The 14727-nt window shown below is 36.5% G+C and overlaps 1 protein-coding gene across 1 annotated transcript in view; it reads left to right on the top strand.

Moving 5' to 3' along the window:
- Positions 1-2692: 2692 nt before the first annotated feature.
- LOC117301343 (GPN-loop GTPase 1-like) overlaps positions 2693-14727 on the top strand; it is a 54239-nt gene continuing 42204 nt past the window's right edge. The window contains exons 1-10 of the mRNA XM_033785256.1: positions 2693-2910; positions 4380-4473; positions 6085-6229; positions 8533-8611; positions 9094-9188; positions 10967-11012; positions 12058-12204; positions 12656-12738; positions 13556-13595; positions 14006-14114. Coding sequence (XP_033641147.1) covers positions 2737-2910; positions 4380-4473; positions 6085-6229; positions 8533-8611; positions 9094-9188; positions 10967-11012; positions 12058-12204; positions 12656-12738; positions 13556-13595; positions 14006-14114 — 1012 coding nt within the window. The 5' untranslated portion in view covers positions 2693-2736. The remainder of the gene's footprint in view (positions 2911-4379; positions 4474-6084; positions 6230-8532; positions 8612-9093; positions 9189-10966; positions 11013-12057; positions 12205-12655; positions 12739-13555; positions 13596-14005; positions 14115-14727) is intronic.

The following is a 14727-nucleotide window of genomic DNA, read 5'->3' as shown; positions in this document are numbered from 1 at the left end:
TTGGACCAATGCCAAAGATTCCCAAATCGAGAAGACGTAAGGCAAACGTCTTCCAGACCAACATCCGACTTTTAACCAACGCCCACAACTAAAAAGCTGAAAATATACGTTGGTAACTCATACAATGTCGGTACAACGCTGGGCCAATGAGTAAATAATGTATTTACTCGTTGGCCCAGCGTTGTAGTATTAAAATTCTACAATGAACATTATTAAGTGTGAAATGAATAAAGGCGTTGTTAGTTACTTAAAGGCACTGGACACTATTGGTAATTCTCAAAGACCAGTCTTCTCACTTGTTGTATCTCAACATATGCATAAAATAACCAACCTGTACAAATTTCAGCTCAATTGGTTGTCGAAGTTGCGAGATAATAATGAAGGAAAAAAACACCCTTGTCACACGAAGTTGTGTGCTTTCAGATGCTTGATTTCGAGACCTCAAAATAGGGAGAAAATCGTGGAAAATTTCTTCTTTCTCTATTAAAACATTGTCACTTCAGAGGGAGCCGTTTTTCACACTGTGTTATACAATCATCTTCTCTCCCCATTACTCGTTACCAAGTAAGGTTTTATGCTAATAATTGTTTTGAGTAATTACCAATAATGTCCATTGCCTTTAAATCTAATTGTATCTACATCCTTTAAAGATGTGATTAAATTAAATATACTGCCAAAACACAAACACAATACAAACTTAGCATAATTATAGCCTAATATACCCATACTTTATAAAATGCACCGAGTGCTATGTAGTTCAACTTCTGCTAAAACTGTCTCAAAGTGTGATATTGAGTACTAATTATTCTACACTGTAACACTATTGCAATCACAATGATATAAAAGAACTGCACGTAAAGTAATATCTATAATTTTTTTGGATACTAATTTATTGTAACAAAACCCAAACAAAGTTGTCAGATTTCATAATGTCACAATAATGTAAGTTCAAATAATTTTGTGACAATTATTTAGTACTATACATATTTTTCAAGATATAACCCCCACTTTGATCTTTTCTGACGGTCCCAACAGTTCAATAATTAATATATAGGTATTACGACAAATTTTAACATAGTTATTGAGTTAAGTAACCTGCTATTGTCTTTGTTTGTTCCAACAACCGAAAACCCGGTGTTTGGTGGTACGTTTACAAACACATGTCTACTTTTTGGTTGTATTAAACAACCATGTTTATGGGATGTGATCTGTATAAGTCTGTATTTATTGAGCACTTGTACAAAATGAACTTCAGCAATTATTACTTCTTCTTTATTCCCTTCAAAGTACTTTTGGGGTTTGTATTGTAAAACATTTTTATGGGCTGAAAACGAACTGTATAATTATGTCTGTATTCATTAAGCACTTGTATTAAATGAATTTAAGCAATTGTTACCTCTCCTTTGTTCTCGTCAAAAGTAAAGATGGAGCGCTTAATTTGAGTCTTTGTGACAAACTCTTTGAAGAAATTTTCTCTTGTGGCATTGATGTACTATGATTCACGTAATCTTTTATACAAAATATTGTTTATTTTTGTTAAAACGTTCTTTTTCTAGTTGTATGGGTTTGAAAAACAATACAACCACTTACTTGTTTTATTCATGTTATTATTTTAATCATTCGAGTCATTGTGATTTTTCTTTTAATGACGAAGAAAACTGTTTTGTTGAGTAGGTAGGCCTTTTATGTACATTGTTTCAATTTTTATTTTCTTTGTTGGTGTTTACAAAGTGGTTTTACTAAGCATTTTGAACGAAAACCCCTTTCATCTGTTATAAAATACCGTCAAAACAAAAGTGAATTCTGTAGCAGAAAAGAAAGATAAATATTAAGGGGAAAATACTTAATTGCTTTTTCGTTGTACGTTTCAGTTTAACCCACCATCCAATCACTGTATGAAAATGAAAACATTCAAAAACCTTTTAGCTGCAGACAATACTTATTACTGACTTGGTAAAGGAGCGATGGGAATTAGCTAGTAGAACAAACGACCCCCCCCCCCCCCCCTGAAGTAACGTAGTTTTCGAGAAAGAGTTAAAAGTCTCACTAAAAATTGAATCCATGGAAAGACTTATTTGCAGGCCTGGAAGCCATTCTTGGGCATCTTGAAACACACAAAAATTGCAAATGGGTGATTTTCTTTTACTATTTTCTGGGCTGGTAACTTGATATTGAGCGCAAACTTTCGTGTTGATTGTTTATGTTAAAATACAAAAAATGAGAATGCTTTGACAATTATTATCAATAATATTATGTGCCCAGTGCCCTTTATTTTAAACAACTGTGTAAACGGTATTAAAATAAGAAGTTTGGTAACATTATGCATATTATTATTATTAGAATAAAGTTTTATTTCTTCAAATCAACAGAGACAAAGCAAAAGAAGATGAACATCAAAATAATACTCTTTAATCAGTTCTTGTGAATTTGATTTCTTCAGAAATTCATAGCTTCAACCAGCTGTGTCCGGTGTAACAAACAATTTAAAAATCACACTCGTTTCTAAATTTATGGTTATTGGTTTGTCATGAAGGTCATCACCTAATAATTAACGAAATTACAACTAACCGCGTACATGTGGCATCTGGTCATTACCCCCCCCCCCCCCCCACTCAAAATCGAAACGCACCGCGCGCAGACAAAATAGCGCCCTCTGTGTTTCACTTTTTGGTCGTTCCGAACAAACACAAAACAGTCGTCGGGTTTACAGTCAGAAGATTTTTCCCCCAAAGCAAGATGGCGACGTCCATGAGTTCAACTCCAGACATGCTGGAAAACGTGCAGCAGTCACAGACAGAAATGACAGATGACGGAGGAAGTACTCACTGTGGACTACACAATACAGACACTAAACCACCATGTATGATAGTTCTGGGAATGGCAGGGTCTGGAAAAACAACGTTTGTTCAGGTAAGTTTCTTACTTTTTAATTTTTTGTAATTATTTAATTAATAATAATAATAATAATTTATTATAAAATAAATCAACACAATACAGTACAGTTTTTTTTTGCTTGGCCTATTGCTTGGCTCGTTTTGTAGGCAGAGGGATAACTCTCCGTATTACGTCACTTATTTTTACCAAAACAAATTGTTGAGGTAAACATGGTCATGGTGTCATGTGTTTTCAGTAGGTTTTTCAGTAATATTAAAAGCTCATTCAATTACTATTTGACAAACTTAATTACATTTTTGTCCCAAGACATATGGCTACTTGGTTAGAATCCAGAGATACCGCAAGGCATGACAGTAAGACACCCCATTGAAGCACAAACACTTCAAAACAATCTGTTTCCCCCCTATTTCAGACCAGCAATGTTTGGTTTCAGGAGTAAGAAACCAATCTGTTGTAACTTGTATTGTCTCTCTATGTAGACATAATTATTATCATTTATAAGTTTTTTTTTTCATTTTCACTTAAAATGTTTTAATTTTTTCTCCATATTGGCACACCATAGAATCCCTAATAGCAACAACATCATGTGATTTATCTAGTGACTTAAGGAGAATGAAACTCAATCTAGCAGATGATAATTTTGTTTTGCCATTGGCAGGAGGGTTACGTTATCGCAACTAACCGTGAGTAAACAGCAGAGCTTCTTTCACCTGGAGCTTGCACAGTCTCGCGGTAAACGGCAATCGAAGTTAGGATTTGTAAACATATGAGGGTTGATAACATATGGCGCTACTACGATATTTAGGGCAGTTTGAGGAAGACTGTGTTTGTGTCCGGATAACTTTCAGTATGGCGCCACCACTTTTTCACTCATTTTTATAAAAAGGGATATCTCATTGAGGTACATGTAAATTAGGTACTATATTATTTCATATCGATTGAAAAAGTGGTGGTGCCATGCGGAAACTTTGCCAAGTGTCCAAACTAAGACACTGATCGCAACAGTCTCCCAGACCTAACAAGCATTCATTTACTTTATAAAATCCACTTTGGAATTTGTTTTAGGCCAAGTAAAAAAAGGAACATGTTTAGCGTCCCCGCCCGCTTCCTTTTTAGAGGACCCCTTCTTTTTTATTTTATTTTTTTTATGCACATTTTTATTTCCTATTTGTTTTTTCTATGAAAAAGGTTATTTTAAACGATCTCAGCTCAAACAATCTGAATGTCTTGTCTGAATGTCTTCAAGACCAAAATGTTTCGTTTATGTATTGTGTGTTTGAGCAGTAGAAAAAACAATTGATATTTTACATTTTAAAAAGAATGGCGGCCATCTTGAAATAAAAAATAAAAAGCCCCTCCTCCTTCCTTTTTTTTGAGAAACCCTGACTCTATACATGTTTTTTTTTTTTTACTCGGCCTTTCATTGACTCCACATCCCTACTCCTATTGATTTATTTGTTTCTTGATTGGTTACGTTTGTTTAGAGGATCACGGCCCATCTCTATGCAAAGAAACAGGTGCCATATGTTATCAACTTGGACCCAGCAGTGCATGAAGTCAGCTTTCCAGCAAATATCGGTAGGTCTTTTATTTTCGGTAGGTCTTTTATTTTATACAATGGTAAGTATATATATATAGGATTTGAGGCATCAATATTTATATAACACCCAAGCAGATCCTTGCCATTTGATTGGAGGATTTTCCGTCACGTGATAGCAAATAAAAGTACTATTGCACGCTGAGTCTCTCACCGTGCATTTTTCGTTCCATCCGAAAAGTACTATTGCACGCTGAGCAAAAAACATCACTGCGTGCGGTTGTGTTTGGTAACGCAGCAGTGATAAATACATGCAAGGCACATACATTCTGCGTCTGCGTGTCTCAAAATAGCTGGACAGAACCCACAGTGTCACTGTTTAATCCAACAGGCCGACCCAAAAGAAACGGGTGTAATTTCACAATGAACAAATTGTAGGCCTAAGCTGCTAAGCTTTGTTTGTTTTAAAAGTTGTATCCTCCAATCAAAATGACAAAGATCTACTTGGGTGTTATATAAAACAAATAATGAATGTTTTTCATTCGTGCATTAGTGCAAATATTGTTCATTCGTTGAAATCTGGAATGTTCCATTCAACTCGGCTCCGCCTCGTTGAGTAGAACATTCCATCTTTCAACTCATGAACATATTCGCACCATTGCACTCATAAACATTTATTATTTGGTTTGCGGTAACACCATGCATGTGTGTATTTACATGTACTTGCCAGGTAGAGTTTGCTCTTATATAGAACTGTCTTTCTTTATTCTACTACCGCGGAGTAGATTGTTTGGGTGTTCGGGAGACTTCACGATTCTGAAAAGAAAAAAGCTGTCCAGTATAAAACTTGATGGGATTACTGAGTACAGCAATTAAATACACTGGACACTATTGGTAATTGTCAAAGACCAGCCTTCCTAATTGGTGAATCTCAACATGCATTTAAATAACAACCCTGTGAAAATTTGAGCTCAATCGGTCATCGAAGTTGCGAGATAATAATGAAAGAAAAAACACCATTGTCACACGACGTTGTGTGCTTTCAGAATTCAGATGCTTGATTTCGAGACCTCAAGTTCTCAATCTGAGGTCTTGAAATCTAATTTGTGAAAAATTATATCTTTCTCGAAAGCTACGGCACTTCAGAAGGAGCCGTTTCTCACAATGTTTTATACGACCAACCTCTCCCCATTACTCGTTACCAAATAAGGTTTTATGCAAATAATTATTTTGAGTAATTACCACTGCCTTTAAAGCCTTTGGACACTTTCGGAACAAAAAACAAACAAAAGTTCATAGATTTACAAATTACACTACTTGCAAGGTTTACAGAAGGTAATTGTGAAAGGATTCTCTTGAAATATTATTCCATGAAATGCTTTACTATTTGAGAAAACATTAAAACAATATCAATTCTTGATATCGAGAATTACGGATTTATTTTAAACACATGTCATGACACGGCGGAAACAAGGGTGGGTTTTCCCGTTATTTTTTCCAGACTCCGATGACCGATTGAGCCTAAATTTTCACAGGTTTGTTATTTTATATACAAGTTGTGATACACAACACAAAGTGTGGGTCTTGAACAATATTGTTTACCGAAAGTGTCCACTGCCTTTAACTGTAATCCTTACTGTTTCCTCTCTTAGATATCCGAGACACAGTGAAGTATAAAGAGGTCATGAAGCAGTATGGTCTGGGACCCAACGGTGCCATTATGACGTCACTCAATCTTTTTGCAACGCGCTTCGACCAGGTCATGCAGTACGTGGAGAACAGGAAAGCGGAAACAAAGTGAGTCTAAAATAACGAGTACCAACAGAGGGCGCTTTGTAATGTATGGTAACTGTAGGCCTTTTCTCAAATACCTATTGCGCAAGCGCTTACTGTTGAATGAGTGCATGTTGGTCTAGCAAGGGATCAAAGGATATGTTTATCAAAGGGGAAGACGGGCATGTTTGATGCAAACTGAAAATTTACTTCACCAATCTATAATTTTAGCAAATATGTAGCCTGTTGCCGTTTGGACCCTATTCTCGAAGGTCGACTCGTCACACCACTCACTAATTTTTGCACCATATTCACTTATGGACCAAACAAAGCAGTTAAAGTGGTGAACGTTTTGAGTTGTTAAGCTTTTAAAAAAAACAAGCCAGTTCTGTGCCTCTTGAATGCCTGTTGAATGCCTCTGGAAAATAATTAGGCCTTTATTAAAATTCAAAATCGCTGATTTGGTTTAAACATGTAGCGCGATTATCATGTGAGCAAGAGGGCCGGCTGGCACACCTAACTTGCATGGTGCTGACACTTCTTGTCGGTGCGGCCTGTCCGCTTCAAGGACAATGGTATTCATTAGTTTCAAATGTATTATCCTGGGCAAAGCACGGCCGGTCCGCGTCCAAGCCGCTGATATTCATGACCTGCGCTTCAACGCACATGGCCGTTATTCAACGGACTGTCCAAGGTCCTTAGCATTGGCGGTAATTGCTATCCAGTCCGTGGCTTGTCTGCGGAGGAACGCTGGGGAGGTTTTGACAAGGCGCCTAAAGTTTGTCATTTTGCTGTTATTGTTGCTCTCCTACAGTACATTTGATATATTTATTGTCTTGTTTTTAAAACTTTTTACTAATGTGTGTGTTTTTGCTATTATTGTTGCTTTGTCTCCTTTGAACATTAATTGTCTTGTTGTTAGCCTTGTTGTTTTTAATTTTGAGTCAGCAGTGGCTGTGAAGACTTGTCTTCTCTTTTTCCCAATGTGTGTGTTTTTGCTTTCCTCAGAATATCTGATATTATATTGATTTTATTTGCTTTGATTTATTATTATGCTTTATATAACACCCAAGCAGATCCTTGCCATTTGATTGGAGGATTGTCCGTCACGTGATAGCAAATAAAAGTACCATTGCACGCTGAGTCACTCACCGTGCTTTTTCGTTCCATCCGAAAAGTACCATTGCACGCTGGCACGCTGCCAGCGTGCAATGGTACTTTTCGGATGGAACGAAAAAGCTGAGTAAAAACATCACTGCGTGCGCGTGTCTTTGGTAACGCAGCAGGTGTTACTGCAAGAAGGCATAGTAAAATTACTAGCATTCGGCTTCTACAGTTGAAACTGTTTGTTTTGAAAGTTGTATCTTTCAATCAAAATGACAAAGATCTACTTGGATGTTATAGGCCCTATAAAACAAATAATGAATGTTTTTCATTCGTGCAGTGGTGCGAATATGTTAATTCGTTGAAAGCTGGAATGTTCCATTCAACTCGGCTCCGCCTCGTTGAATAGAACATTCCATCTTTCAACTCATGAACATATTCGCACCATTGCACTCATAAACATTCATTATGTGTATAATATTTCTTGTCTTATTGTTATGCCATTTTACCATGTTTTGTTGTACTCTTATTGTAAATTGTGAACATGATCTTGTATGGAATGTTTTGATAGGGTTTTGTCTTGAATACATTTTATGGATTGTGATATTCCTTGCTTTTCACTGATCTATTTTATGTCCTTAATTTTATGTCCTTAGTGTGAATTTCTTGTTTTGAGTTGAGTCAACATCCCTCCCATATGTATTCTTTGTACACAAGAAAGATTCCTTGTGGAGTCCGGTGTATTAAGGTTCCCGTCTTTAGAGTTCCCCTTTGGAGATCTTATATTTTCCCTATTTGTATCGTCCTTGATGCCCATAAGCTAACAAATATTTTTCTACGTTAAATTGAGACAAGAGTCTGAGTCAAAATCGTCCACTTTCATCATTAGCAGCTTGTGCATTGAGCCTTTTTGAATACACTTGTCCTTTCAGGAACATTTTTCCTACCTGGAGTGGTATCTTCCACAAAACATCAAAATAATTACCGGCTCAATGCACAATCTTGCTCAGGGAACCATACCCTTACAAGCTTTGCTTCTTTAGGGGTCCCTCCACAGTTTCACGAATGTCATAGCTTATTCTTCATTTAATTAATCTTATCACACAACTGTTTATCCAACTTACATTGCCTTTGATTTGATATTGATTGTGATCTGGATACTGTGGAAATAAACTGATTGATTGATTCTGTCTTGATCAATGTTTTCCCCCTCATTTTTTCAGGTATGTTATTGTTGACACACCGGGTCAGATTGAAGTCTTCACATGGTCAGCGTCTGGGGCTATTATATCAGAAACCATGGTAACAATAACAAACATTTTTTTTTCCTTTACACTGGAGTGTAACTTGAGTCACACATGGTATCATTTTGACTGTCTTACAATTTTGTGAAGATATCATCTCTGACCTACCTTATATTGTAACTTGAGTCACACACTACCAGTGTGACTGTAGTACAAGGTTGTGTAACAAGATATCATCTCCTCTTCCTTATGTACGTTGAGTCACACACTACCAGTGTGACTGTAGTACAAGGTTGTGTAACAAGATGTCATCTCTTCCTTTTCTGTAACTCGAGTCACACACTACCACTGTGACTTTATTTATAAGGTTTAAGATGTGAAGTAACCAAGTTGTTTCCTTATATGTACACTGTACATGTATATAAGATTTCTGTCTTTCAATTCATCATGCACAATGTACATGTACCTAGTTTTATAACAACTTTGCGCATTGACCATTTTCTTTTTTCTTTGTGGGTTTGTGGATGATTTTTCTCACAGGCTGCGTCTTTCCCAACGGTGATCGTTTATGTCATGGACACCGCTCGGAGCGTCAACCCAGTAACCTTTATGTCCAATATGCTCTATGCATGCAGGTAAGGCACAACTCGGATTTATTGATGCAATTCATTTCTTGATTTTAATCTTAATAATTGCCAAGGGCTGGAAGGTCTTCTTTCTGCTGTTGTCTTTTGCTTATTCTGTATACCAATACTTATATGATTTTCATTCTCGGTGCTTTGCAGAGTCTATTGGGAAAAAAAATCCAGAGGTCTGCATTTTGACTACATGTATGAGTTCCACCCCTGACCCCCAGCATTTAACAATATTTTTGTTTTGTCCTTGCGCCAATGGGCCAGATTATGTTCCAAAATAGTATTGAATATGTATCAATATGTACCAGTATAACACACCTCTTGCTTTTTCTGTATTCTAGTTGGCTGAAACTCGGTCACGTGGGATGAACTAATAATAGTCTTTTGCAGGAACTAGTTCCCGAGCGGGCACTAGTCTTTGAAAATAGTGCCCGGTTACAGCGCCCTCTCTTGACTTGAACCGTGAACAGCAACTAAAAACTTCCTCTCTTTTCCAGATTTATGTTATTATTTCACATTTAAGACCGAGCTGTGTTATAAAACACATATTGACTGGCATATTGACTGCGTATAATATTTTACCCCTTAATATAGAGTGTGCGTCAGTGCTGGTGTGCGTTACTTATTATTGTATCCTGTACTGTGATGTTCTAAAAAAAAATTCTGCTCTTGACTATTGTTCTTTTATCTAGATTTGTTTTTGTACACAGCGCTTTTTGAGGTACACTGAGGTCGTTTTGTGGCAATGCTGTGCTTTATAAGTTTCTTCCTGGTCATTGCATTGGTGCCCTTGAAATGCTCAAGTACAAATTAAAAATTTTCTCATGTATTGTAGGTTTAACCCTTTTCCCTGCATGTTTGCGTTTATTACACTTGATATTTTCTTTGACATTTCTACTCATTTTATTGTTGAATTATGTGGCATCCATCGTTTCATATTTATACTCATTGTTATTTGGCAGCACAGGCTGTTTACTCCCAAGGGAGCTGATATGGTTTAAGGAATGATTTAAGGCTCAGTGACCGTGGGTAATAATGTGGAAGCGCTTTGAGACGCCCTTCGGGTGTTTAAAGCGCTATACCAATTATTATTATTTTTTGTTTCAACTGTATGTTTAATGTCATTGTCAACATGTGCATTGAATTGAATTGAAATGAATTGAATTTGAGGTTGCCCTTTACCAAGGAGAAAATGCTTTGGTGCCCTTGCCCTTTCAAAAATGAAGAATACTGGCCTCCCCCAGGCTTAGCTATGAATCCTACCCGAGTTTGGGTAAGGTCCAAACCCTTGACCCCCTGCAGTTTGTTTTGTACTGACGCCGATGTGTCACACTAGATTATCTTGTGTCTCTTTGTCGTTTGTGATTGCTTTTAATCTTAATCTAATCCAGCATTGCAGGTTTTTATAAGTTATGTAAAAATGTATGTTCTGTCTTTTAAATATTTTATATCATATGTAACTTGTTTTCTTCTTCTCTGTGGTTACATCAAGATAGCTATTTAAATAGTATTTTTGGTTTATTTCTTCTATCTAGCTAGCCTAATTTTTGTTTTTGATTGTCTGTGTAATAGGCCAACCCAATGTTTGATTTTGTAGGCATGTAATTTTCAGTATTAGCTTGTGATACTACCGACCATATTATTTTTAAACCTAAATAAATAAGTTTAAAAAATATACATATATATATATTAGTTTTTTAAACAAGCAGAGATTTTATTTTAGATTTGCAGCTCTTTCTTGATTCTTAATTGATTTTATTATTATTATTTTTTTACAGCATCCTCTACAAATACAAACTTCCTTTTGTGGTCGTTATGAACAAGGTTTGTTTATTGATTCTTAAATTATAAACCACAATAGATTCTCACATGTGCTCGATGATTTATCCCCTTATACATGTATTTCGTAGTATTTTATAATGTCTTAGCATTGTTAGAATGTGTACTATTTATGTTAGCTGAAACTTTCCTATCAAGCCCTGGTGATGCTTAAGATGTTCTGTGCTTACTGCGTATATTCAGTGAAACTCTGTGATTTTGTGGAGACCTCCCTATGCAATTTTGTTTACACCTATTAAATCGTTGCGGTACCCATTGATGAGGATTCAAACTGGCTCTAGCCATCAGGCGAAGACATCTGCATTTGCAATGCAAAGGTCATGGGTTCAAATCTCAACCGAGTGATGATGCCTGTGGAATTGTTTTTCACAGAACTCGGGGAAAGCACTGAGTATACAGCCGTCGATTTCACAAAATGCTAAGATTAATCTTATCTCGAGTTAGGACGAGTAATTCTTCCTAACTTAGGATTAATCTTAAGGTCTGCATGCTACAGTGCAGGGTTGGGACTCGTCTTCAGTCCTAAGATTAATCTTAAGTTAGGAAGAGTTTGGTGAAATTGACAGCAGTGCTTTTAAATACACATCATTGTAAGGGTTAAAGCCATTGGACCCTTTTGTTTCAGAAAAAAAAAAAAAGTTCACAGATTTACAAATATCTTATAGGGTTTACAGAAGGCAATGGTGAAAGACTTCTCTTGAAATATTATTCCATGAAATGCTTTACTTTTTGAGAAAACAGCAAAACAATATAAATTCTCAATAACGAGAATTACGGATTTATTTAAAACGCATGTCATGACACGGCGAAACGCGCGGAAACAAGGGTGGGTTTTCCCATTATTTTCTCCCGACTCCGATGACTGATTGAGCCTAAATTTTCACAGGTTTGTTATTTTATAGATAAGTTGTGATACACGAAATGTAGGCCTTTGGACAATACTGTTTACCGATGTTGTGCGATTGCTTTAAATACACATCATTGTAAGGGTTAAAACAAATTATAATCATATTCATCTTCCAATTACTAGATCGATATTGTGGATAACGGTTTTGCTATTGAGTGGATGCAAGACTTTGAGGCTTTCCAAGACGCTCTGAATCAAGAAACATCCTACACCTCCAATCTCACAAGATCCATGAGCTTAGTTCTCGACGAGTTCTATCAGAACCTTAAAGTAAGTCGGAGATTGAAGCCCGGTCATACTTCATGGGAATGCGATACGAACTTTGACGTCACATGGCTGTTTTTGCAGCGAATGTTTCGCCGATGTTGAGCACAAGTCAACTGACGTGAATTATTTGTTCTGTGGTTTGAGACGTCAGAATTTGTATCGCATTCGCAGGAAGTAGGAACAGGGGCTTTAAGACGCGTCTTATCTGTCTTTCAAAGTTTCATGCCTCTAATCTACTGATGCATCTTATTTGATATCGATTGAGAATAATTGTGATGATCACTTTGTGTAATTTTGCATTTATACTGTTAAATTATGCCAAATTTGAAAGGCTTCCTGACAATGGAAACTTTGTCCCTATTTATTTTATATGTAATGTAACTCTAAAATATCTCCCTGATTGTTGGAAGTTTTTTAAAATGAATGAACAAGCTCCCTCTTTTGTCCACCTCAGGCTGTAGGTGTCTCGGCAGTGACTGGGAAAGGTGTTGACGAGTTCTTCAAGGCAATTGATGAAGCTGTGAATGAGTACGAAGCGTAAGTCAAACTCACTCTTCAGTGGGGCTTGAATTTGGGGGGAAAATAAAAACAAGATCGCAGGGCTAAATTGGTTCCCTGTCTTTATCCGTAAGGGATAAAGAAAAGTATTAGTTTTAAAGGCAGTCGACACTATTGGTAATTACTCAAAATAATTGTTATCATTAAACCTTTCTTGGTTACGAGTAATGGAGAGAGGTTGATAGTATAAAACATTGTGAGAAACAGCTCCCGCTGAAGTGACATAGTTTTTGAGAAAGAAGTAATTTTCCACGAACTTGATTTTGAGACCTCAGATTTAGAATTTAAGCTCTCGAAATCAAGCATCTGGAAGCACACAACTTCGTGTGACAAGGGTGTTTTTTTCTTTCATTATCTCGCAACTTTGACGACCGATTGAGCTCAAATTTTCTCAGGTTTGTTATTTTATGCATATGTTGAGATACAACAAATGAGAAGACTAGTCTTTACATTGGTCTTTACACTAGTCTTTACATTACATTGGATACAATTATTTCATACATGTCAAACGTGCAGTGACTTGAGCTTTCCATATCTGTGTTCTGATTGGTCCAGGGTGAAGTTTGGCAGCTGCACTTTTGTTTGTATGAATGCAGCAGCGTGTTTTTGTTTTATATGTATACTTGTCCGTAGGATTTGACGGTGTATCTCCATGGGAAATAAATGTAGGTGAAAGGTGATTATGGACGGGGATTGATGTAGGCTCAATGGCAGATCTCTAGCATAAATTCACAAGCCTCGAAGTGTGATTTCAGCAGCAGTTTAATATGAATATTTGTTTAAAATTTCATTTCAGAGAATACAAGCCAGAATATGAAAGAATTAAACGTGAAAAGGTAAAAAATATTGTGATTTTGCCAGTATCTTTTTTCATAATACTGTAAAGCTTTGAAAGCTTGCTTAACATAGAAAAACTTACTCAGCCCAAATAAATTACACGTAAGATGTCAAGTTATTTAAAAGAACATTTTTGTATTCACTTTTTTGTTTTTATTTGATATCACATAAAATAAAATAAATATATGATATTTATTTTATTTTATGTGATATCCCCTTACATCATAATATAAGGCTGGAAGGTCACTTTTAAAATGAAAAAGCTCGGCTTAACAACTGTCATCAGGGGCATGTTTTCACCTAGTTGTTGGTTCACTTCATTGTTATTTTGGTGCAAATCAGTAATTAATAGAGTAAGTAGTTAATCTATCAAGCCCTTATCGTGATCTCAATTTGTTTTGTTTTTAAGCTTGAAGCAGAAGAGAAGTTCAAACACAAGCAACTGGAGAGGCTGAAGAGGGACAAGGGCAAAGGTCAAAAGGTCAACTTACCTGGGTCACCAGTTGCTATGGCTACAGGTAAGCCATGTTGATGATTAGTTCATAGTAAAGTGTATACAAAATATCCATCTATACTGCAGATTTTTTTCAAAAATCTGGCCCTGTAAAACAAACTATGTGCCAGTAAATCATTTGGGCTACAAGCTCTTGTTGAAATTTATTCCAAATCTGAGCCCTAAACAGATCACGCTTTACACCTCTCTTAATATTCATGCATGACGTCACCATTCTAACCCAGATTGAGGCCATAGGCGCAGCCACTGCAACTAGGATTAAGTGGCTGGTACTGGTTGTTGTGTGACGTGCGTCGATGGCCTCTTTTGGGTTAGAATGCTGACGTCACGCATGAATTTTAAAGGCACCGTACACGTGTGGTAATTGTCAAAGACCAGTGTTCTCACTTGGTGTATCCCATCATTAGCATAAAATAACAAGCCGGTGAAAATTTGGGCTCAATCGGTCTACGAAGTTGTGTGAAAATGATGAAAGAAAAAACGCCCTTGTTCTGTTGTTGGACAAATTTGTGTGCTTATAGATGGAATAAAAGACTTCTAGCTAGGAGTTATTATTTTAGTGAGAAATTAGCTCTTTCTAAATAACCATGTCACTTCAGAGGGAGTCGTTTCCCACA

This window comes from Asterias rubens, chromosome 17 (genome assembly GCF_902459465.1).
Source record: "Asterias rubens chromosome 17, eAstRub1.3, whole genome shotgun sequence".
Classification (NCBI taxonomy): domain Eukaryota; kingdom Metazoa; phylum Echinodermata; class Asteroidea; order Forcipulatida; family Asteriidae; genus Asterias; species Asterias rubens.
Note: the sequence above shows the minus strand (reverse complement) of the source record. Positions and strands in the feature narration are given on the sequence as shown.